Consider the following 22,820-nt stretch of genomic DNA (forward strand, 5'->3'; position numbering starts at 1 on the left):
GAAGAAAGTAGGAGAGAGAGAATAGAGGAAAGAAGAAGAGAAGAGGGAGGGGAAGAGAGATAGAAGAAAATAAAATAAAAAAAGGGATCGTCGACCTCCATTGACGATCGACAGCCCCACATTCGGGAGGGGGAGGAGGAAAAAGTAGTGATGAAGTGGGAGCGAAGAAAAGGAGGAAAAAAAAAAAGAAAAGGAATAAAAAAATATTTTACATAACTTTGTGATGTATTGATATATTAGTATTTGATTATTTATTAAAATTTAATTATAATAAAATTATATGACAAACTTTTATTAGCTTTGGGGGGGAGTGAGGCACGGCAGGGAAATTCATGGGCAGCCTAATAGGTTTTTCTAAAAATTTTATAATAAATTATAATAAAATTTTATATAAATATCAAAAAAACTCAAAATCCAATCAGGCCCCATTTTCTCTCCTGCCATCCACTACGGTCAAGCCTGGCTCCCTTGTTGAATAATTTTTTTCTCTCCTTTTATTTTTCTTGTGAAACGGTCATTGTTAAATCTTTATCCCAACCAACGCAACGAATAAGAGTATAACGTGCAGCCTTTGCCCACCCCGCCCCCACGCCAAAAAAAAAAAAAAAAAAACGAAAGCGAGCAAGAAAGAAAAGTGTGTAAGGCGCATCTTCGAAGCATTACGCCTGTAAGAAAGGTGGAAAGGGATGGCACACCATACAGAAATCCATCAGTCGTAGTTACGATTATAAATTAGGGGTCGGAAGGACCGGGGCAAAATTCACGTTCATTCATTCTAAATTCACACACTCGATGCATTGATGATATTTATAGTTAGTAATAAACCCGTACAAAGTGTCGATTTAGAATTGAAAAAACATGAATTTAGCCTTTTTATTTTACTTTGCAGATGCATATTATGCACATCTATGTACAAAAGTATGATTCAAAATTCGATGCAAGAATACAAAATTTGCAAAACTATGAACATATTTGAGAGATAGGAGATCGTAGATACAAGTAAATTTATTAAAATGTTAAAAAAATTATGTTACGTTTACACTAATTTTAACCCTAATGCGTGTGTACGAGGTAATGGATTGATCAGAAGTGTATTACTTTATTCGTTTTAAATGTGTAGAAATTATCATATACATTATTTTAAATAAAAGGAGAAATATATATATATATATCATTGTGGTTAGCTAAAAATAAAACTTTATAAAAAAAAAAGAATTATTAGTCGTGAAATATAACTACGCTATCAATAGGCAAGTTAATAGCATCTTAATTGGGTGCACAGAAGAATTTATTTGTTCATAGCAAAAAGTTACGAGTCTCAATTTTACGGTGAAAAATAATAAATATGTATGGAGGAGCTGATAATTATCAACCAAATCACCGACAGTGTTGATGGCGCCGCTTATGCCGGCCCCTTGATTTGTTGTGAAAGGAATTCAACGTATTAATACCAGCGGTCCAGCTGTGGTGCACTTGCCAGTTGCCACAAAAGGTACTTCTCTAGCCACGTCACACGCTAGTACACTTTCGAGATGTAATTTCGGGGTATTCTCCAGCAAATTTTCTTTTCTCTCGCCAGACTCATCTCTAATTAACTCCTACTCAACAGTTGCATAATTTATTATTTACTACTTCGATAAATAAACATCAGAAAAGGTCATTCAATTCATTAATTCTATCATCGTCAGATTGTGACACACATGCATCTGTAAATTAGACTTGTGAAGGCGCATCCTTTGACGTACGATATTCAGTGCATCAAATGCAAGGTCGCAGCCTTCAAAAAAAACATTATAAAGAAAAGGGAATCCGTGCCCTATGCTATTGGTCTACCAGACTGTAGTTCAGATGCAAAGTATATACATTTTTTTGAAAAAAAAATATAAAGGTTGTCAAAAGGGAAAAAAAAGTGTGACTCAGATTGCATCATGTATTTTATTTATAATGTCATACGTGAAATTCAAAAAAATTTATTTATATCTTGCTGCGTATTGAAAGTGAATTGCAATTTTTACAAATCAACTTACATTCTATTGAATTGAATAAAATTATTCAATAAAACGATTCAACAATGAAGGTCATTTGAGCCCCGGATTACGTGTGGCGTGGATATCTTGCCAACAAAAATGAATCCCCAAGTTCAAGTGTGTATGCCAGCTCCGTGACGACTTAAACTGCATGCTTTTAAGGCACCACTCGCCGGAGTCGCCGGTTGGGCCGTGAATCAGAATCGAAATCGATAATTTAAAATTTTAAAATTAAAATTTTGGTATCATAATTTTTGATTGAATTTGATTTCGAATTCGAATTCATTGTGAATTCAATTTGAAATTCGTTAATTCTGATTTCACCGAATTCAGGAGTATAAAAATTATTATTATTAATAAATGTTATATTACATATATATAAATATTATACATATATGAAAATGAATTTAAAACCGAAATAGAAATTCCGAATCACTACATTCAAGAATATAAAAATTATTACTCTAATATAAATATTATATTACATATGTGTGTAAAATGGATTTGAAATCGAAATAAGAATTCTGATTTTGATTTTGATTTCAATTTCGAATTATGAATTAGAAATCAGAATTTTTAATTTAAAAAATTTTATTACTGAATTCGATCCGATTTCATCTAATTTGAAATCGGATATTTTAATTTTCATTTCGAATTATCGAACTCAAATTTTTGAATTCTATTTAAATTCGATCAATAAATCAAAATTTTTTAATTTTACACACTCCTAATCGTAGGTAATTAAAGTTTCCATAATAAAAAAAGGGAAAATTGCAGAAATCTCCCATGAGGTTTTTGACATTTGTACTGACCTCCCCTATGGTTTGAAAAATTACATTGACCTCTCCTGAGATTACTAATCCTTTACAAATTCAGTCCAAACGATTAAAATATTATTTTAGAGTGTGAAATTAGAATTTTGTACCAAATTTATCCATTGTACTACATGCTCAATAAATGACAAAATACTACAAATCAATTAACAATTAATAAACTTTAAAAAGTATAGTTTATAGGGCTAATTGATTGAAATATAGATACTTGCCAAAAAGTTTCGCCGAATGCGGTCCATCAGCTCCGTGGTATCATTTTATGCTCGTCGCTCCTACATGGCGCGACGGGCAGTAAATTTTTTTTTTTAAAGTTGTTCTGGCCGTCGCGCCATGTTGGAGCGACGGTCAGAGCTGTCAGAAATTTCTGACCGTCGCTCCTATATGGCGCGACGGTTAGGAATTTATTTTTTTTTTAAAATCTTCTGACTGTCGCTCCAACATGGCGCAACGGTCAGAAATGTTTTTTTTTTTAAATCATCATGCTTATTTTAAAAAAATAAATTTTTAATAGATAATACTTACAAAACAAAACAAATAAATACTAGTCGTTTTACAGCTATTTTAATAGATTAAATTATTAAAACTAATTATCGTATATCAAATAATGACACTCAAATAATTCTTCATTTCTACAAATATGTTATTAATCTTTTTATACGATTACATTTTATATGAAAATTCAAATATATAAATCGTAATTCATATTATAATTTTTCATTTTTTTGACACAATTACGGTTCCTTTAACATTCTGTGTGCATGATACATAATAAAGTTAAAATTAACAAATCATAATAATATTAAGCAATACTTTCATCCATTACGCAATTACTTCAATTTAAATCATATTATTAAATTATTTTTTAATTTTAACAAATCATAACAGTTACGCATGTTATATAACTTAAACTTGATAAAATGGTAAACATTAATTCTTTAAGAATTCCCTAAATCCTTTAACAAATGGATCAAAATTTTTAAATCTAATCTCCTTTAAAACGCTAAAATTCTTGCGAGCCCAATGTTTGTTTTTAAAATGTTGTCAAACTGAATGCATTGTTTTTAAAACTTTTCATTTTAAATAATTTTTAAAGAAAAATTTTTGCCAAATTTCCAATTGAATTGGACAAAGATTTAAAAAAAAACATTTCTAAATCGCCGGGCTGAAGGATTTTTTATTAAAACAAATTCTAAATTATTTGTAACCGTAAACCCTAACCCTAACCGTAAATGTAACCCTATGAAAAATTTTTCTTTTTTACTGAGGAGGAGAATTTAAAAAAAAAAATTTTTTGACCGTCGCGCCATGTTGGACCGACGATCAGAAGATTTTTTTTAAAAAAATAAATTCCTGACCGTCGCGCCATATAGGAGCGACGGTCAGAAATTTCTGACAGCTCTGACCGTCGCTCCAACATGGCGCGACGGCCTGAAAAACTTTTTAAAAAAAAAATTTGCTGCCCGTCGCGCCATGTAGAAGCAACGGGCATAGAATGATACCACGGAGCTGATGGACCACATTTGACGGAACTTTTTGGCAAGTATCTATATTTCAATCAATTAGCCAGTTTATAGGCAAGTAAGCATTACCTATTTAAAGTACCGGTTCTTTACGGGTATTTTACTTTCAAACATTTAATTTAATACAACTATTTACGCTCAAATACAGATTTGTATTTACTTTCAAATAATTTTTGTTAAATACAAAAACTACCAATCTCTCTTCCGTAAAAATATTAATATAACACTTTTTCAATTTTAGTTATAACCATTTATGTATTTAACATAAATTAAATGATTCAGAATAAAATACCTATAAAGAGCCAATACTTTACTCATGTAATGGATGAAAGCCATAAAGAATTAATACTTTATGAATCATTTCTTTTTAAAAAAATATTTAATTGATATTAAATAAGTAGCCTACCGATTTTCTTTTTGTAAGAATATTACTGTAACACTTTTTAAATTTTACTTACAAACATTGATATATTATCAAAAATTAAATATTTGAAAATAAAATATCCATAAAGAGTTGGCACTTTAAATTAATAATGCGTGTTTGCCCATAAAGAGCCTGTAACTATTTAAAGTACCGGCTCTTTACGGGTATTTTACTTTCAAACATTTAATTTAATACAAATATTTACGCTCAAATACATATTTGTATTTACTTTCAAATATTTAATTTTTATTAAACACAAAACCTACCTATTTCTCTTCCATAAAAATATTAATATAACACTTTTTCAATTTTAGTTACAAACATTTATGTATTTAATATAAATTAAATGATTCAGAATAAAATGCACATAAAGAACGAATACTTTACTTATGTAATGGATGAAAGTCATAAAGAATTAATACTTTATGAGCCATTTCTTTTTTATAAAAATATATTTAATTTATATTAAATAAATAATTTACCGATTTTCTTTTTGCAAGAATATTACTATAACACTTTTGGAATTTTTACTTACAAATATTGATATATTTATCATAAATTAAATATTTGAAAGTAAAATACTCGTAAAGAGCCGGTACTTTAAATAAGTAATGCGTATTTGCCCATAAATTATGCTCCTAAAGTTTATTAATTGTTAATTGATTTATAATATTTTGTCATTCATTGGACATGTAACACAAAGGGCAAATCTGGTACAAAATTCCAATTTCACTCCCTAAAACAATATTTTAATCATTTGAACTAAATTTGCAAAGGATTAATAACCTCAGGGGAGGTTAGTATAATTTTCCAAAGTACAGGTGAGGTCAGTGTAAATGTCAGAAACCTCCTGAGGTTTCTGCAATTATCCCATAAAAAAAATACTAGCGTGGTACTGGTAGGTGGTGGTAGTGTCATACTACTGGGTAGGAGCCAGACCCCTAGACAACTCTTGCCGATTCTACCAACTGTACACTAGAGAGTAGAGGCAAGGGAAGAAATGCAGAATTTCGCCAGATTCACGACATCTAGACGGAATTTTCTCGACAAACCCAAGAACCGTCGTGCCTGGCTCTTTGCTGGTCTTCTCTTACCCATCCTCCTCCTCCTCTTCTTCACCAGTGCTCCAAAGCACTACCATTCTTTCCGCCGTCTACGACAGCGTCTCCAAGCTCCCCAAGATGGGCAGTGCAAATATGGCACCATTTACGTTTACGACCTTCCTCCGATCTTCAACGAAAAGCTGTTGGATAATTGCCACGATCTAGATCCGTGGACTTCCCTCTGCAAAACTCTCTCCAACGATGGATTTGGCCCAAAAGCCACCGGCCTCGACGGGATTGTGCCCAGAGATCTTACTCAAGCTTGGTACTGGACTCACATGTTTTCCGGGGAGGTTATGTTTCATGCGAGGATTTCCAACTACAGGTGCAGAACCTACGACCCAGATTCGGCCACGGCGTTCTACATCCCCTTTTATGCTGGATTAGCAACTGCCAAGTACCTGTACGGTAACTCTAGTGCGAGCGAGCGAGACTCTCAATGCGAGAGCCTGCTCAAGTGGGTCACCGGCCAACCCTCTTGGAAGAGGTCTAAAGGGGCTGACCATTTTATCATGCTGGGAAGGATGTCTTGGGATTTCAGAAGGAACACCGATGAGAAGTGGGGGTCCAGCTTCCTTCTCATGCCTCCCATGAGGCAGACGTTAAAGCTGTCAATCGAGCGTAATCCTTGGGATCGGTCGGAGATCAGCGTTCCTTACCCTACGGGATTTCATCCCAAGTCCAAAGCTGAGCTGGAGAGCTGGCTGAAATTTGTCCGGACCCGCAACCGGTCAAAGCTCTTCACTTACGTTGGTGGAAGACGCAAGAAGATAAAGAACGATTTCAGGGTTTTGTTGTTAGATCAGTGTCGGAAGGAGGCTGATTCGTGCAAAGCGGTGGACTGTTCTAAGACTCCCTGTGCGGAGGGAACGCCGGCGGTTCTGGAGTCGTTTTTGGACTCGAATTTCTGTTTGCAGCCTAGAGGTGATGCTTACACGAGAAGATCCACGTTTGACTGTATGTTAGCGGGTTCGATACCCGTTTTCTTTTGGAAAAGGAGCATCCACGGTCAGTTTGAATGGTTCATGAGGGATGACCCGGAGAGGTTCTCGGTGTTTATAGACGAGAACAAAGTCAGAAATGGTACTTCCATTAAGAAGATTTTGCAGGGCTATGGTATAGAAGAGATTCAGATGATGAGAGAACGGGTGACTAACTTAATACCTACAATTTTGTATGCTATGCCCGGTGATGATGGGGAGAATAGTAGAGATGCCTTCGAAACAGCTTTTGAAGGGGTGTTACGGCGACTCAAGGAGCAGAAGCAGCGCAGCCAACAATGAGCAATAAAAAATATTGGAGCATGGAAGAAGAAGGAAAAAAAAAATTCACCCCGTTTTGCAGAGGTCTAGTTGGTTCGAATTCGATGGAGAAGAAGCTGCCTGGTGGTCCTCCTCCTCGTCCATCATCACTTGTGCGTCGTCGAGACTTGAAGACGTCAAGAAAAAGGTTTGATCAATGAAATTCAGATTCCGGTGTCACAAAGCAATGAAATATGGATGGCGTCAATTCAATTCAATTCAATTCAAGGTTAACATCTCTTTTAGTGTTCTACAAGTGACACTGCAGCAAAATTTATACAAATTGTTAAACGCGATTCGTTTGTTTTCGAGATTTATTCATGAATATTTGTTTAGACAAATTGAAAGGGAATTGACGCGGGGGATTCACGGAGGTAGGAATAGGAGTCAAAATACTCTCTGTTCACTGGTCTCAAAAGGGCATTGAATGTTGTGGTGGGTTGGGTAGCAGTAGCCTTAAATGTTAGCAGTAATTAGAAGGACCACCCGCTTCCAAGTTCCATCCATGCGCGCCAGACAAAATGAAATTCCCGGGGGGTATAGAAAGGAAATTAATTAGTTAACAGTCGTTTTAAGTTGTAATCATCATCGTTGTTGACTTCTCTCTGGCTTTTACTTCTCTCTGGTTAATTAATTCTTTTGCTTCTTATTAGTGTTAAGTACTAATATGTCCTTACCAATGAAAAGGCGAAAATTCCGAGTTTGGGGAATGTTAAGTAGGCGTGTATATCGAATTAGTGAATAATGCAATTATGCAATTATGTCTCCAGGCTCCAAGTGCGTTGTTAATTGGGATTTTGGAGTAAGCCCAAAAAAAAAAAGTGAAATCCAACACAGACAGCAAATGCAGCAGGGTTGTAGAGATCCTCATTTTAGTCCAACTTCACAGACCCAAGCTATATCAGAACTAATCAGACTAATCTTGGTTTTTAATCTCACCCTTCACCATTACTTTTTTTTTGTCTTTACCTTTCTTTCCTTCCTGATAAACATCATTCACCATTACCTAAGCAAAAGACATAAGCGAGAGAAAATTTGTTGCAATGCAAGTTTGAAGAAATGGATGAAGGCGAATGGCGCATTTTTAGATATCAAATTGAGTGTTGCTAATTTTCCTCATTAAGAAACCGTGCGAAAAATGTTGATTAAACTACATGGAAACAAAACTAGATTTGTTATACAAAAGCAATCTCATCCAGGAGGCCGTTCTACTGGTAGACGCCTGGTTTAGGCCGTCCGATGCACCAAAAGGGCCGAAACAAATTACTCTGGTTTTTGGCGGGGGCCCGACGGGGTGGTGCAGCTGAAAAAGAAAAAGAGAAGGAAAAAAATAACTTGGGATTTTCAGTGACATGTTTTCTATGCCAATCCAATGCCACCAATAGTGTTGCGCCAAGTGTTTTGTTATTATTTACACTTTAATTTTCTAATAATTCAACTTGGCTTGATTTAACACAAGTTTAAATAATAACATGACACTTGGCACAACACTATTGATGGCGTTGGGTTGGCATAGAAAACATGTCACATCCCAAGTGGAAAAAAATCACATGCTAGGCGGAAAAGGAGCCGTAAGTTTTGAAGCCTCCCAAAGTTTATTAAAATAAAGGAAAAATCGTTCAAAACGTCCATCATATTTGGTAAAATGACTTTTTTCGTCCCTCACTTTTAAAAGTGTAATTTTACATTCCTTATAAATTCATATTGATCAAATTTGATCCCTACCTAGATTTTCGACTAATTTTTTGTCGGAATTCATTACGTGTCTTGCATGTGATTATTTTTTGAAGGGTAAAATTATCAAATCAAAATTTGCAGAATCCATCTATAACCCCTTACATTTCACAAAATAAATTTTTCATCCCTCACATTTCACAAAATAAATTTTTTCATCTCTCATTGACCATGTACACAAATAATTTTTTTTTAAATTCATGTATATATCTATTTGATTTCACCTGAACAATATGAATAGTATGTAATATATCTCTATTTTATTTCACTTAAACAGATTAATTGTAGTTGTGCATATGCTATTCAATAGATATATACATGAGTTTAAATCTAATATTTTTTTAAACCCATATATTTATATTTGATTTCACCATGTAAATTTATTTAATATTTGTAACCTTTTCTATTTTGGTAATAATTCATTTATTAAGTTGCATAATAAGACTATCTAATTAATCAATGTTAATTCGAATTTTATAGTCATGCTAACAAATTACAATTTAAATCTGAAATTTTTACTCGCTACTTTTAATACTAATAGTTGAATTTCTTACCTTATGATTATCTTAAAATTTAAAAGTGTCAATCACTTACTTCATTTGGTCATACTTTTCCTTTGTTTATTTTTCTGTCCAAATTTAATTCGATATAAATGCTTAGTAATGTTTAGAATTAAATATCTTCTTTGTTTTCAATTTTTGAGTAAAAGGAACGAGCATGAGTAAAAAACTAACAATTTTTTTTAGACCCCTGTATATATCTATTTTAATTTCACTTGAACAGTACGTTCAGATGAAATGTTCAAGTGAAATTAAATAGAGAATAATATTCATATTGTTCAGGTGAAATCAAATAGATATATTAATTTTTAAAAAAAGTTATTCGTACACATGATCAATAAGGGATGAAATTTTTTTTTTTAAAATATGAGGGACGAAGTAATTCATTTTGTAAAATGTGAGGGACTATGGATCGGATTATGTAAATTTTGATTTGATAATTTTGCCCTTAAAAAATGATTACAAGCAAGGCACGTGGTGGATTTCGATTAAAAACTAGTCGAAAACTTAGATAGGAACCAAATTTAACCAATGTAAATTTGTAAGAGATGTAAAAATATACTTTTAAAAGTGAGGGATGCAAAAAGTCGTTTTGTAAAATGTGAGGGATGTTTTGAAGATTTTCCCTAAAATAAAACAAAAATTCAAAAAGTTCATATGATGCACAGTGGCCACCAAAAAAGAAAAGAAAAGAAAAAGAGTTTGAAAGCGGACGACGTCGTCGAGCTGTTACAGCTCCCAAACCCTACTGGGCATTCCTAAACCTTGTTGACGGGCTCAAAATCAGAATAGCACGAGCAACGAAAACATGGCTTGGCGCGGGTCTCTCTCAAGGTCTCTCCTCTCAAATGTAAGAGCTTCCACCGCACGCTCTTCCTCGCCGTCCCTCCCCCGTCTCCGTCCTACTTCGTCAGCTCCTCTTCACGGCCAATACGCTCTCTCTCGCCGCCTCTTCTCTTCCGACCTTCTCAGGTTCCTGCTTCATTCCCTGTTACCTTTTTTTTTTTTTTTTTTAAATAAAAAAAATCCCTGGCCTGTTAAATCTTAATCATGTACACGGTAATTTAAACTTATCTGACTCTCAGGAACGGCGGTTTTCTCGCTTGCACTCAGTCGCTACTGCCTCTGCACAGCGTGGTAGCCGCCACTCGTCTCACGTCGCACATCGCTGTCGAGGCGCGCACTTGCTGCGAGTTGTCTCAGGGTATCATTTTCTCTCGCACTTGCCCTTGTCGCTAACGTAATATGGCCAATTGCCTAGTATGTGATTTTTCATGTTCATTTCATTTCCGATTCACTTGGATTGAGAAATCTTCAGATTTATCCAAAACACAAATTGTCCACTATCAAACGCATGCAGAAAAAATTTCCATATTCTTAAAATGCTCTTCTTTCGATCTTTCTTCTGTTTGTAAGTTTTAAAGACTTCATCTTAGAAGTCTGAAAAGTCTCTATGAAGGTCAATTAGTAGTAAATTTTGACAAAGTTGCTATTCTGCATGTACCGTGTATACTTGTATTATGTGCTTTGTGAAGCGACCAGTAATAATATGACTGACGGAGCATGAGGGAATTTTCAGTGATCTGTACTAAATTATTCAACTAGTTGCTGCTGTTGCTAATTCGTATGTTTCCCTTTATCACGGCAATGGGCTTAATGTAGTTAAAATATGATTTACATTCAACCTTGAAATTGTTGAGCATTTGCTGGTTTGAACTTTTGCTTCCCTCCATCTTTAGTGCTTGGAAAACCATTACAATTGCGTTCTGCTCTATAAGACATCTATTTGTCATTTAGTATCCGAGTTTAGGATTTTCACATTATTTGCCAACATCAGATTGTATAGCTTTGTTTGACTTCTTGTGTACATGTCTAGCCAGTTTTTGTCATTTTCTTGTCATTTATTTTTAAGAAAATGAAGAACATATGGAACAAATAGGAAAAGTTCTTGATTGATTTTCGCCGTCCTGCTTAGTTGAATTCATAAACTCTGCTAAGAATGTCTGAGATCTTTATTTGTGGGTTAGTCCTGTGCCTTTGGAAGAATAAACCTACTTGTGTGAGATGTAGCTTGCTGTTGAGATGCTGAAATTTGTTTGCATTATCCATGGTATTCACCAATATCTGATGTTCTTCATATCTAGGTACTTAAGGTATTGACTTATGGACCAGCATTCTAAGTGCTGGATGTGTCATACCATGGAGCTTGCTGTAGGGTCTTTAGTTGGGGAGCAGAGCTGTATGCTTTGGGGTCTTCCTTTTTTGTTGCTTCTGGAAAGTAATTGAGATTGATTCCTTTGTCTGTCATAGAATCCCTCTTCAACCCCACTTCAAAATTTCCTGCCTATCTGACATATTTATTTTCTTAGGGAAAGTGACAAATGTACAGTTCTGCAATGTTTATTATTTACTGGAGTTTGGTATCACTGTGCCTTGATGCTTTGCCTGCAGTACAATGTTAGAAGAACTAGATTTGGATGCTTGGTAACTGGATATCTGTGTTTTAAGTGGCACTTAAACCTTTTTATGGACCAATAACTCTTTGAGATTGCAATTGTAAGCATGAACATATGTTTTCAGATAAATAATTGAAAACTAAATGGTCTGCTGATCCAGTTCTGACTCATCATTCCAATATATGTGCGGAAGCTTCTTCCTGAAAGCTCCTTCACAGTCACTTTTAGGAGAGAGAGATTGAACTCAGGACATACTTTCTTTATTGTATTCGGACTTCCTTTGAATTTCTGGAACTCGATTCTGAGAATAAATGCGAGCTTGCTCGGGGTTGTTAGGGGGTCTAACAGGTTGTTTCCATAGGCCGCAATTGCAGTTGTACCTTTAATTTACTTTTGATGGCTATTTCTGCAGATGAAGTGGTCTTTTTTTTTTTTTCTTTTTGGGGTGGGGGTTGGTGGGCGGTTGGTTGGTACAGGCCTCCAGTATTTAGATCATTTGGATCACAATTTGCTGAGAGCTTTGCAAAATATTTTCCGACTCATTTATTGGTTGGCAGGGATGCCTGTATGTTAATATTTTGTTCTGATTAGTCTTAGTATTATGTTTAATTTCACATATGTCACACGGCTGCGCATATGTGAATATAACCGCAAATACACGCCTCGAGGATGGGACCTGATATCTACGCTGTTCTCAGTGAGTATGAATTAAGAGCGTTAGAATTTTGTGATTATGATTTCCCTCTAGTTCCAGTCTTAATATTACGGAAACAGCATCATTACAATGGGAACAGCAAACAAGGGACTAACATTGTGGCAAGTTGTGAATAGAGTTGGCCTTTTGCTCGACAGATGTGTAAGTAGAACCATGGCGTTCAGGCAAATAGCATAAACTGACATGAGCTGCGCTTCATAACAAATCATGATTCGGTGGAAACACGTATCCAAAGATGAGACGAAATTAAATTATGCCTCTTGCCCCTTCTGATGCCTTCAGTATTCCTCCCTTTCTTCTGTCCGCTAAAGCGGTGATGGCGTCTGTATAACTCTCTATGAGCTTCCGTCGCTTGAGCACCCTGTAATCGAAATGCCTGCCAAATTCTTGCAATTCTGGGATGGGAAATCTGCCAGGCAACCAAGACTATGAACTGAAAACCAATGATGACAACGATGGAGGGAATGTTAAAGATGACAGCTTTTGTCGCGAGTGGTTGAGTTTAAGCCTCAATGTGGACGGGCCCATCTGTGGTACGGCCATCAATATTCCTCGTGAAAGACGACCACTGGCAGCAAGGTTCTCTCATGCATCCTTTGAGGAAGTTTTGTCGTTCACAAGCATTGGGTGGTCGCCAAAATGCTCACAAGAGACAAAAGGAAGGCATTCAAAAGGTACCAATCCCAGACGATGATGGTGCACAAGGCAAGCAGAGATGGGACGAAGATGGTGGCCAGATTTAGTGACTCCTGGCGTTGGTGCGGCATGGAAACCCATTGTGCTTGAGGATGCAATTAATTTGTTCTGGCCCTGCAGCTTCCATACGATTAAAGCTCCTACAGAGCTCGACCCAAGTCTTGCATTGTAAATTTGACACCATCTATAACATGACGCTTTTGTCTTCCGAAGCCAAGCCCCCAGAATTTGACTAAACACCCATTAACAAGATATTCAATCGCTTCTTTGATTCCGCGGAAAGGAACTTATTAGCGTTCTAGTTTTGGGCGGAACGTTTTAATTTACATTTTCGTTAGGATGAAAACTTGATCAGTCGAAACAATAAACAGGGATCCTCTTTGTCGGTCTACATTCTGGATTTTGGTGAAGGAACAGGGGAAACGAAGAGGAAAGAAGCAAAATGAAGATGTTCTTTACGTTTTTCTCTTCGCAGATAGGCTTAATAGTAAAAGTTGCGTCAGCGGCAGTTCAAGACTTGGAAGAAAAGTTACTTCATTTTCAATTGTACTTGCTACGCGTTTTTTGATATGCATTTTAAATTCCTTCTTAAATTGAGAGAATTTTTTGACGTGATCCCAATAATTTTAGTTTTTTTTTTTCAATTGCAAATGTGTTCACAAGTGAAGCATCTTTAATACGACTCCTTTCATATATATATACATATATTGTTTCTTTTGAGCTAGAAAAAAGGAAATTTAAGGGAGAGAAATTTGAACCCTGCCTGTAATAGTTTGGCAGAGTTTTAAAGGTTTATCAGTGACCAATAGACTTCCCCAATGATTGGTTAAGAATATTTCTTTTTCTTTTTTTTTTAATTTTTTTTTAAGGAAATGGAGATTTCTTAGAAGCGGCCCTCATTTTCATTGAGGAGGATATTCTAGAACCTACCTAGACCCGGGCACAGGAAGAGAAAAAAATTTGGCTCCAAGTTGGTGCGGAACATGGGCATAGGGCTACAGGCTTTGGGTCTTGGGCCAATATCTACAGCATCTTTTCGGTTTGTCGTGTACGGACTCGACCTCACCAAAGCCTACGAGTACGTGTCATGACCCAAAAAGTCAAAATTTAGTTTTAAACCTTCAACAATGTTGGCCGGCTAACAAACAGAACAGAACGGAACAGTCCAGCCAGTAGCCTGGGGGATTACTAGGCAAGAGGCTTGGAATTTTAAACAATGATCAATAGCACGACAGCAAAAGTCAAACCGGAAAACAGGGACTAAGCAAGCCTGTCGTGCTGCGATTTGTCAACTCAATAGCCTTGACGGAATTCCTAACAAGAGTTCCAGCAAAGCTATTACTGTATAGTTGGAATTTATTGTAAAGATTTTGTATTTCTTGACAACTGCGGTGCAAGGCAAAGGATTCGCCAATTCAAGAATAATTGCCTTCATAGTCAATCCAAACGCAGGCCCAGGAATTGACCACAGAGAGAACCCATGGCATGGCGTCTGTGGACTTGCTACATTTATTTATAGGCAAATTTGACTTAGATTTTGATGGGTAGAGAGTGGGATGTATGAGGATTTTTTAAAATCTAATGGCTGCCGTCCGAACCCTTCTTTCCCCGTTCAAACTTCAATTCCATTGACTCTCGGTACATCTTTTTTTTTTCCCCAATCAACCCAAATTGTTCTGCAAAATTCATGCACAGTTCTAGCCGATTAACTTACAGTTTTTTTTCCCAATTGCAATCTGGAGGGAGGAAAATTGCAATCCCATCAGACTGCAAAACAGCCACCGACAAAATGAGGAGCAACGATGTTGTGCAGGACGGACATCTAGCAACCATCCCGGAAGACACTGGTGAATTAACACCAGGTTTTGAGCAATATACAGTTTCTTTTTTTATATCTAAAATAGCTATTGTAGCAAGTCATATGCTTGCACATTTTGTAACCAAACCAGTTGATGATATAGAATGGGTCAATGATTTTCCAATTTGACTAATAAAAAAAAAAAAAACTTACCGAGTTTTTTTTTTTATTCTAGTTTTTACTTCTGATACGCGTTTCATTTGCTTTCTCCATTCCCGTCATGCTAACTAAATAGAAAAAAAAAATAATTGAGAGCATAGCTGCCTAATTCCTTGTCCTAGTACAGAGACTTAATCCCAGGAATAGGATGGCTGGTCGAGCTGTTGTGTTCCTAGGGAACAACTTCTATGACTAATAATAAATAACAACCCAAAATTATCAAGTTCCTTCCTGGCGGGGATCTTTTGCGCGTCTGGGTGGTATGCACTCCCGTTGTTCTTTCTTTCCTCCAAAGCATGCAGGAGAAGATTGATTTTTGTGAGCAAAGTGCATGCATGGATTCGTTACATAACAATAATAGTATCAACGGAAAGTAGCTAGCATTCATCAGCATCTTAAGATCCATTCCCCGAGCTGTCTTTATACAAGAATACTCGCACTTAATGTTCATAAAAAAAAAGGGCTTCTGTGAATATATTAATATTCACTCTAGCTAGGATCCGATCCATCTCTCAAATTTGCTGACTAACTCCTAAATTATGATGCAAAGGTAAGTTAAGATCACACAAGGCTACAGCCTCGAGTTAGTTTGTTAAAATTGAGCCCTGCAAAATCTGTAGGTTAGATAATTCTAAGGCCCGGCGGAGAGTGGTGACGGAATTGTATCCGAGGTGTCTCTAATACTACATAACAATATCACGGGATGGAATCAAATCCAGACCATGTTTCCTGCAACAGCCAGCCAGGTCAGGTGCCTGTGATTATAACGCCAGTTCCTCAGACAACAAGCATTAGTAACTCCAGATGTAATGCACATACATGGCAGTCTGCCCTATTGGTGCTTGTGATCTCTTAACAAGGGCATTATACACCCGCACTGCAACTCCCTCTTTCAGGGAATCCTCCTCCAAAGCCCAAGAGACAGAATTTCCGCTGCTTGCCTGAGTATTTTTTTTTAACTTCACTGCTCCAGAGAGAGCAGCCGTGCCAGCACAAAGTCTTTATTGACTTCTGTCTTACGAAGCATTAAACTGTTGAATATCAACATAGGGTTCCGTGTGAGCGGCCACATCAAGATGGCATGACTTGCTCTCTTTGTTTGGCAAAACAGAAGCACGCACCATGTTTGACAGTTCAAGTCATGTGGCTTGTGGATTTGAATTGTCGCATGAGTAGGCAGAATTTTCATTCTCTAGCTATTTATATATTTTAATTTTTTTTAATTGGGCGATGTTCGACTCTTGAACCAGGCTTAGTTCTGATCAAGTACTAGGATAAGGAAGGAGGAAGTCTGCTATGTTTTTCACATTTACCAATATTCAAGCATAGAACAAATAAAAATTAGGAGTTGGTCCTGATCAGCAAGAAAGTTATCAGCGGAAAATGAAATTCAATTGACGGGACGGGCCTTGGAAGTCAATTGCCACTACTTTTAGCCAAATCAATTGGTGCATAAAAGTAGCACTTTAGTCATAAAACCCTATAATACAGAATAGCTTGCCAGATGCAGTGTACTGTACTATCGACCTGTGGCCCGTCGGGACGACGTTCATCGTCTGCCACAAAATCATTCTCCGGAAAAGGAGTAGACATATAGATCTGTCATGGTTTGAAACGACTACGGGGACATGATGGTAACAACAGCTCTGGTTCCATACTAGATACGTGCAGAGCTATTGAAGAAATCGGGCCAGAAAAAACCTGAAAGCACCGTGATGTAGCCAAATTCAGTGCCCCAGCTGCTCAAAGATTTGGAAATGGCCAACAGAAGTCGTGCTTGCGATCGAGCATAAATTCATTGAATCCAAAACAAAATCAGATGACTCGTGCTGATCTGCACACATTTTGCTACGTTCCGCTAGTTTTCAACCTTCGCAATATTTTGGTAGGTGCTTTTGTTACCTTACAAAGATTGAAATCTTCCAAAAGAACACAAGTAGGATACTTGTATAATTTGTTCAATGAGGGGTTGCTTGTTAAATTCACTCAAGTGAACAGGTGAATCATGAAACAGTAAAACAAGGTTCCCCAAAAAAAAAAAAAAAAAAAAAAAATTTGCAGAATGGTGCTACTAAATAATAGAGGTATAGATGCACACATCTTAAAACTGGAGTTGGTTGGAAGGTAGATGGAAAAAAAATCAACGAGATAACTTCAGATAACGTGAAACGTCAATTTGGAAGTGGTTGGGAGATTCCTAGAGTCGAGAACTAGATGAATTGAATATGACCTGGAAAACTTTTTGAATGGATTCTAGCCCTACCTCACAACTAATCAAACCGGACTGGGGCACTTTTTTTCTTCTTCCTAGCACCTGGAGGAATCTAGGCTTTCACTTCAACATAGCCCGTAAACTTTTGCCCTTATATGCTAATCTCAAGCAGATTTTGCTAAAGAGAGATTATTTTTTCCAATTATTACATGGTTCACCAAGCGACTGAAACTTCAAAAGGAATGAATGGCTAATAATATTAGAAACTAAATGGAGATTTGGAACCATGGAGAGAATACTTCCTCCGTTCCTTATTAGATGGCCTGAATAACTAATTCTCTTAGATTAAGAAAGTTGGTTATTTTTTAAAAGTCAACAAAAGTTTAACTTTACTTCTCAAAATTACCCTTTATCTCTCTTCATCTCTTCAACTACTTTTATTGTTAATGCTACAAATACTGCATTTAATTATTTAGAGTTCCAATTCAAGAAAGTTGAAAGGGTAAGCAAGGGTAAATTTGGAAAAAAGTTCATAAATGCTTTCTTGATATCATAAAATGACAGATAAAAAGAAACAATGGATTAGGACATCTAATAAGGAACGGAGGGAGTAATTCAGAAGCAAAGTAGTAAGCATATCATTTAATTCTCAAAAGCCCAAAAAAAAAAAAAAAAAGAAGAAGAAAAACAGAGTAACTAATATGATTCTGTCGTGGGAGGAATCTTTCATTAACCAGTGAGGAGGTATCAACCAGCAACATAAGCTAGGCTCAACTTACGAGAACTTCATTATCCCTAGCAGTTGTTGTTGTTATTAAGATTGTAAAAATCCAAGTTGCACCATTTTGTAAGGTAGAGAAAGGTATCAAACAAATGGTTTACTACTGGTAAAGTTTTGCAAGATTGGCTTGGAATATGCGAGTCGACAATTGCACAGCGGCTTGCTTGCAGGCTTGAACCATCCGGGTGACGTATAATTACCTAGCTATTTTTTCATGAGGCAGTTCTAGAAGGTATAAAGACGGTGGCAGCAGTGCCAACAAAGGGCCATGGATTGCTTTTTGTCTCTACCTAGATGCCTTTTATGTTCCTCCATTTTTCCAGATACATAGCACTACTTGCAACAATTACGACACCATGTACGTCTGCAGTAGAAGAAGGGTCGTCCTTCTCTCTTGATTCTGATCTGACTAAAATTCCATATTCATCCGCATTTTTCCCAAGTGCACGTGCAATATGGAACGCAGAGCAGCACGTTATTGCTGGACGCAACCAAAGATGTCAAGTTCTGCAATTTTCATGCGGGGGAACAACAAAAAAACTGGTTTATTAATCAGCCAATGTGGGAGATGGGATTTTCAAACTTCTCGATTACAATCACAGGTTGGACGCAAGACTGTCTGGCTTTAAAGGGCGGTTTTTCAAGCCGTACTTAATCAGTTGCCCGTGCCAGTGCACAGTAATGCTGTCTTAACCATACATTTCCATCTAGATAGATAAATCCTTTTGCAATTATCCATGACAAGAACATATGATGCCAAACTTTGTCTATTACGTGGGAACATATCAACATTGAATAAGTCTTATGACGTTTCAATTGATTAGCTTCTCTGACGCTTATGCTATTTTGAAGTTCCGTGCCACTAATCACCATTAGTTAGAAAAAGTCTGTACTTGCACCGGTACCGTACCGTGTAGAGTTTTCCATGATTTTGCGTATGCAGATTGCAGATGTAAACAATTTCCTCAGTTGTACCAGTAGTTTCATAATTAATCTCGATCCTTTTGTCTTGTGGCCTAAAAGTCTTTTTTTTTTTTTTTTTTTTTAAAAAAATTCAACCGCCAAAACAACACAAACACGCAGGCCCGTAGAGCAAGCAAAATAATGCAAAATTTGACTTGGTTATGCGTAGTCGTATTCAACTTGATTACTCTTCAAGTCGGATGTCTAAACCCGTAATCGTGAGAAGCAAACAAGGACGCGCAAAAAAGCTTGGCTGTTCGAACCCTTATTATCAAATTGGTACCAGCACTAAAGGAATAACTAAACACAGACTCGCATATAAAGCTCTCAAATTGGTTATACATAGCAATGAAATTGGAAGAAAATGAGAGATTATTACGATGTGCTAACTTTTCCTGCATTATGACGGGATGGCAATGAAGAATCTTTGCCACTTCGACACATGAAATTTACATAACATAATGTGCTCCATCTCTCAATGGACAACAACCTCCTCTCTATTTCGGGTCTAGCACAACATGCGGCTTTTCTTTTAAGTTTTTGTTGGAAAAGAAGAAAAGCTACACACCATCTTACTAGAATTGAACCACGTTAATTGTGAAAGTCTCTACACTAAAAAAATTTGATCCCCTTGCTTTTCAACTTCGTCTCGACTCCTATCCAGTTCACATGTTTAAGTAGTACTACTTTAATTAGATACTCTCTTTTTTCTCTTAAAAAAGAGTGTGGTAAAAGAAAAGAACGAGCTACAATGTATCAGGCCCTCAGGATGATTTAAGAGATGCTCTCCTAGGTTTCTAAAAGTACCAAACCATAAATGGCAAATTAACCATTTATGATCCCAGCTCCATTTTCGTTTCGGCTGCCATCGACTATTGCTTAATCAAGGTTCGTTACATGCATGAATAATGTCAGCTTAATATACTGCATCTTGGACGTCTACATTAAGGATTGAGGTAAACATGGATGTTACGAAGTAATTAAAGATCGTAGTGTTAAACACTGCTTTTTGGGTGTCCAAGTTCTTCGGCATCTCTCTCGCCCTGCTGTGATAACCAGATATAAGACTTACAAGTGCTTTGCCTCCGATCAATGTTTATTTTTATTTTTATTGTCCGATTGGAAACTTCTTCTCTTTTTCTCCTGTCCCAATCGCCACTTTATAAATTCCAATCCATCTCAGTGGGCGAGATATCTGCCGTAATAGGTGAGGAAACTTCTGGATTGTAGCAAGTCTGGTTTTCCCATAGCAGAAATGCATTCGAGGCGTGAAAAAAACCTGCCATTTTTCAGTCATAGGATGAGGGTAGTATGGGTCAAAGGCTTCAGGCTACGCCGTTCGAGAAGTGCAGCTGCAGCCCTTGATTGCATAATAAATGGTAAATAAAACTTAGGTATCCAGATTCTTATCCAAAAGACCCAAAAAAAAAAAATTTTTTTTTTCCGGAATGTGTCGTAGAGTTTCAAACTGTTCCGTTTGTGAAATGCAGCCCCCAACTCAATCACACATGAAAGGAGTATATCAAGGGTCTCTCCCAAAAGTGGGGGAAAATGTATATCAAGAGTCTTTTACGGACTAGAAAGGGGCACTCGCGTACTAGAGCTTGAGACACCTCCTTAACTCGTATCTTCGAAAAGGTCAAGTCAATCTTTTGTGAATGGATGAAACAAAATCTCCTAAAAGACATGCAATATCTATGTCCTACATTAAGCATACTTGTGCAAGAACGGATCAGCCAAACCGGGTCGTTGGACTATCGGATCGGATCCGGCACTCGCAACAGAAAGAAACGGGGCAGGAGAGGCTAGGTCACCATTCTACATCCGATGCTTAAGTTAGTAGTCATGATAAGGCTCGAGATAAAAAGAGCGAGATAGATAAGGAGAATTAGTTATCTCTAACATTAGGAGAAAATAGAAAATTTATAGGGGGATGTTGTCGAAGTTTTTGAGAGTTGAATCGATTTAATGACAATAAATAGGCGAAACACTGCTGACTAGCAATAGATATCAACATTAAGCGGCGCACGTCACATCAATCATATTATTATCCGAATGCTTGCGAATCTCGGCCTCTCCTGCTAAGATGTGAGGTCCGTAACGGAGAAGAAGTGGGTCGGGTAAGTCTCTTGCCATTAGCACAAGATTGTTGCTGAAGAATTAAAATATTTAAAACAGAGAATCGATCGGGTTTTACCAGCCGTCTTTTGTTGTAGCAGTAATTATGATCATGGCTATCCTGAAGAAGGATGCTCCTCAATTTGTCACACCCTATCGTATTTGGGGGCACATCAGAAAAGAGCATACGGTATATAATTAGCTTATCATGGTTACGGACGGCCATCAACAAACCCTGCCCTCGTGATTGCTATCACTAATTGGCAACAGCAGCTACCCTCTCATCCATCCATCCAGAACGAATGATATGGTCATTGGCAGTCTGATTGATTGAATGAAAACCACTCGACAATTCGGACACTCGTAATTGCAAGAAGCTTTAGCACTAAATCAAAAGTCTCCGTGACTTGACATGACCATTTAAAAAATCTGGCGATGACAACAATTGCATTGTGATGAAGGGATAGTCATATATTATCCGCTCCTGCTAATCTTATACATAGAAAATACAAATAATTTCATCACTTACACCATACGAAAAGCTGAAAACCAATATATATATATATATATATATCTCGCTCTATAACAGCTATGGGGACATCGAAATTCCCACGTGATTACTTGTTTACGAAATTTCTTTTTTTTTTTCACTTTATTAATTGACTGCTAACACGATAAACCACTTAACATTCCCACTCTACCGGGTTACTTTAAAGGAAATAGAAATGTTATGACTTTGAATGTTATTCCTATATATATATATATATATATATATATATATATATATAGATAGATGTTGGGCTCTGAGAGAGCCAAACTCGGGGAGAATTTAACCATGAGCTACAATGGGAACCACAACCATGGGTTTGATACCACATCCAACCCAAAACCTTAAGGCATTGGATCTATGGATCATTCCCACTTATATGTTTCTCATTCTACTCATCTCTTTTCGATATGAGATATTGATTCACATTTGATATCCCAACAATCTCCCCCTCAATTGTGAATCTCTTCCATATCGGACCTCTCTCCCTAACCATTCACGCAGTTTTTTTTTTTGTATATCTGTAATTTTGAAAGTTAATATGTGTTATGCTACTAGAGTCGTTCGTTGTTAGTGATTTGGATTGGCCCTTTTTTTAAAAAAATTTTTGTTTGTTTGGTTTATTTGGATTGGCTATAGCGTAAGTAAATGCTATTATTAGATAGCGGTATTATTGATAAACAAATAGGAGGCTGCATTAGGCGGTGGCCAACGCCCGGCCTATCCCGTTGGAAAGGAAAATATTATATGCGAACCTAGGATTGGATTGTAGCCATCAAGAAATGTTATATTCCCAGTGGAATGGTATAGTAT

General features: G+C 36.7%; 1 protein-coding gene and 1 long non-coding RNA gene across 2 annotated transcripts; both read left to right on the forward strand.

The window, feature by feature from the left end:
* The first annotated feature begins 5,804 nt into the window (after window positions 1-5,804).
* Window positions 5,805-7,190, forward strand: LOC113698936 (xyloglucan galactosyltransferase XLT2-like). Its single transcript, XM_027218915.1, has one exon. The coding sequence runs from the start codon at window positions 5,805-5,807 to the stop codon at window positions 7,188-7,190; it is 1,386 nt and encodes a 461-aa protein (XP_027074716.1).
* Window positions 7,191-10,295: 3,105 nt separating this feature from the next.
* Window positions 10,296-11,925, forward strand: LOC113698230 (uncharacterized). The gene is made up of 3 exons (XR_003450154.2): window positions 10,296-10,474; window positions 10,588-10,706; window positions 11,647-11,925. It is a non-coding gene; the product is annotated as an uncharacterized lncRNA (long non-coding RNA).
* Window positions 11,926-22,820: the final 10,895 nt, after the last annotated feature.

Source organism: Coffea arabica, chromosome 7c (genome assembly GCF_036785885.1).
Source record: "Coffea arabica cultivar ET-39 chromosome 7c, Coffea Arabica ET-39 HiFi, whole genome shotgun sequence".
Lineage (NCBI taxonomy): Eukaryota > Viridiplantae > Streptophyta > Magnoliopsida > Gentianales > Rubiaceae > Coffea > Coffea arabica.

Excerpts from the sequence above, each read along its gene's own strand:
- LOC113698936 (XM_027218915.1), top strand. The coding sequence starts at position 5,805 with ATGCAGAATTTCGCCAGATTCACGACATCTAGACGGAATTTTCTCGAC.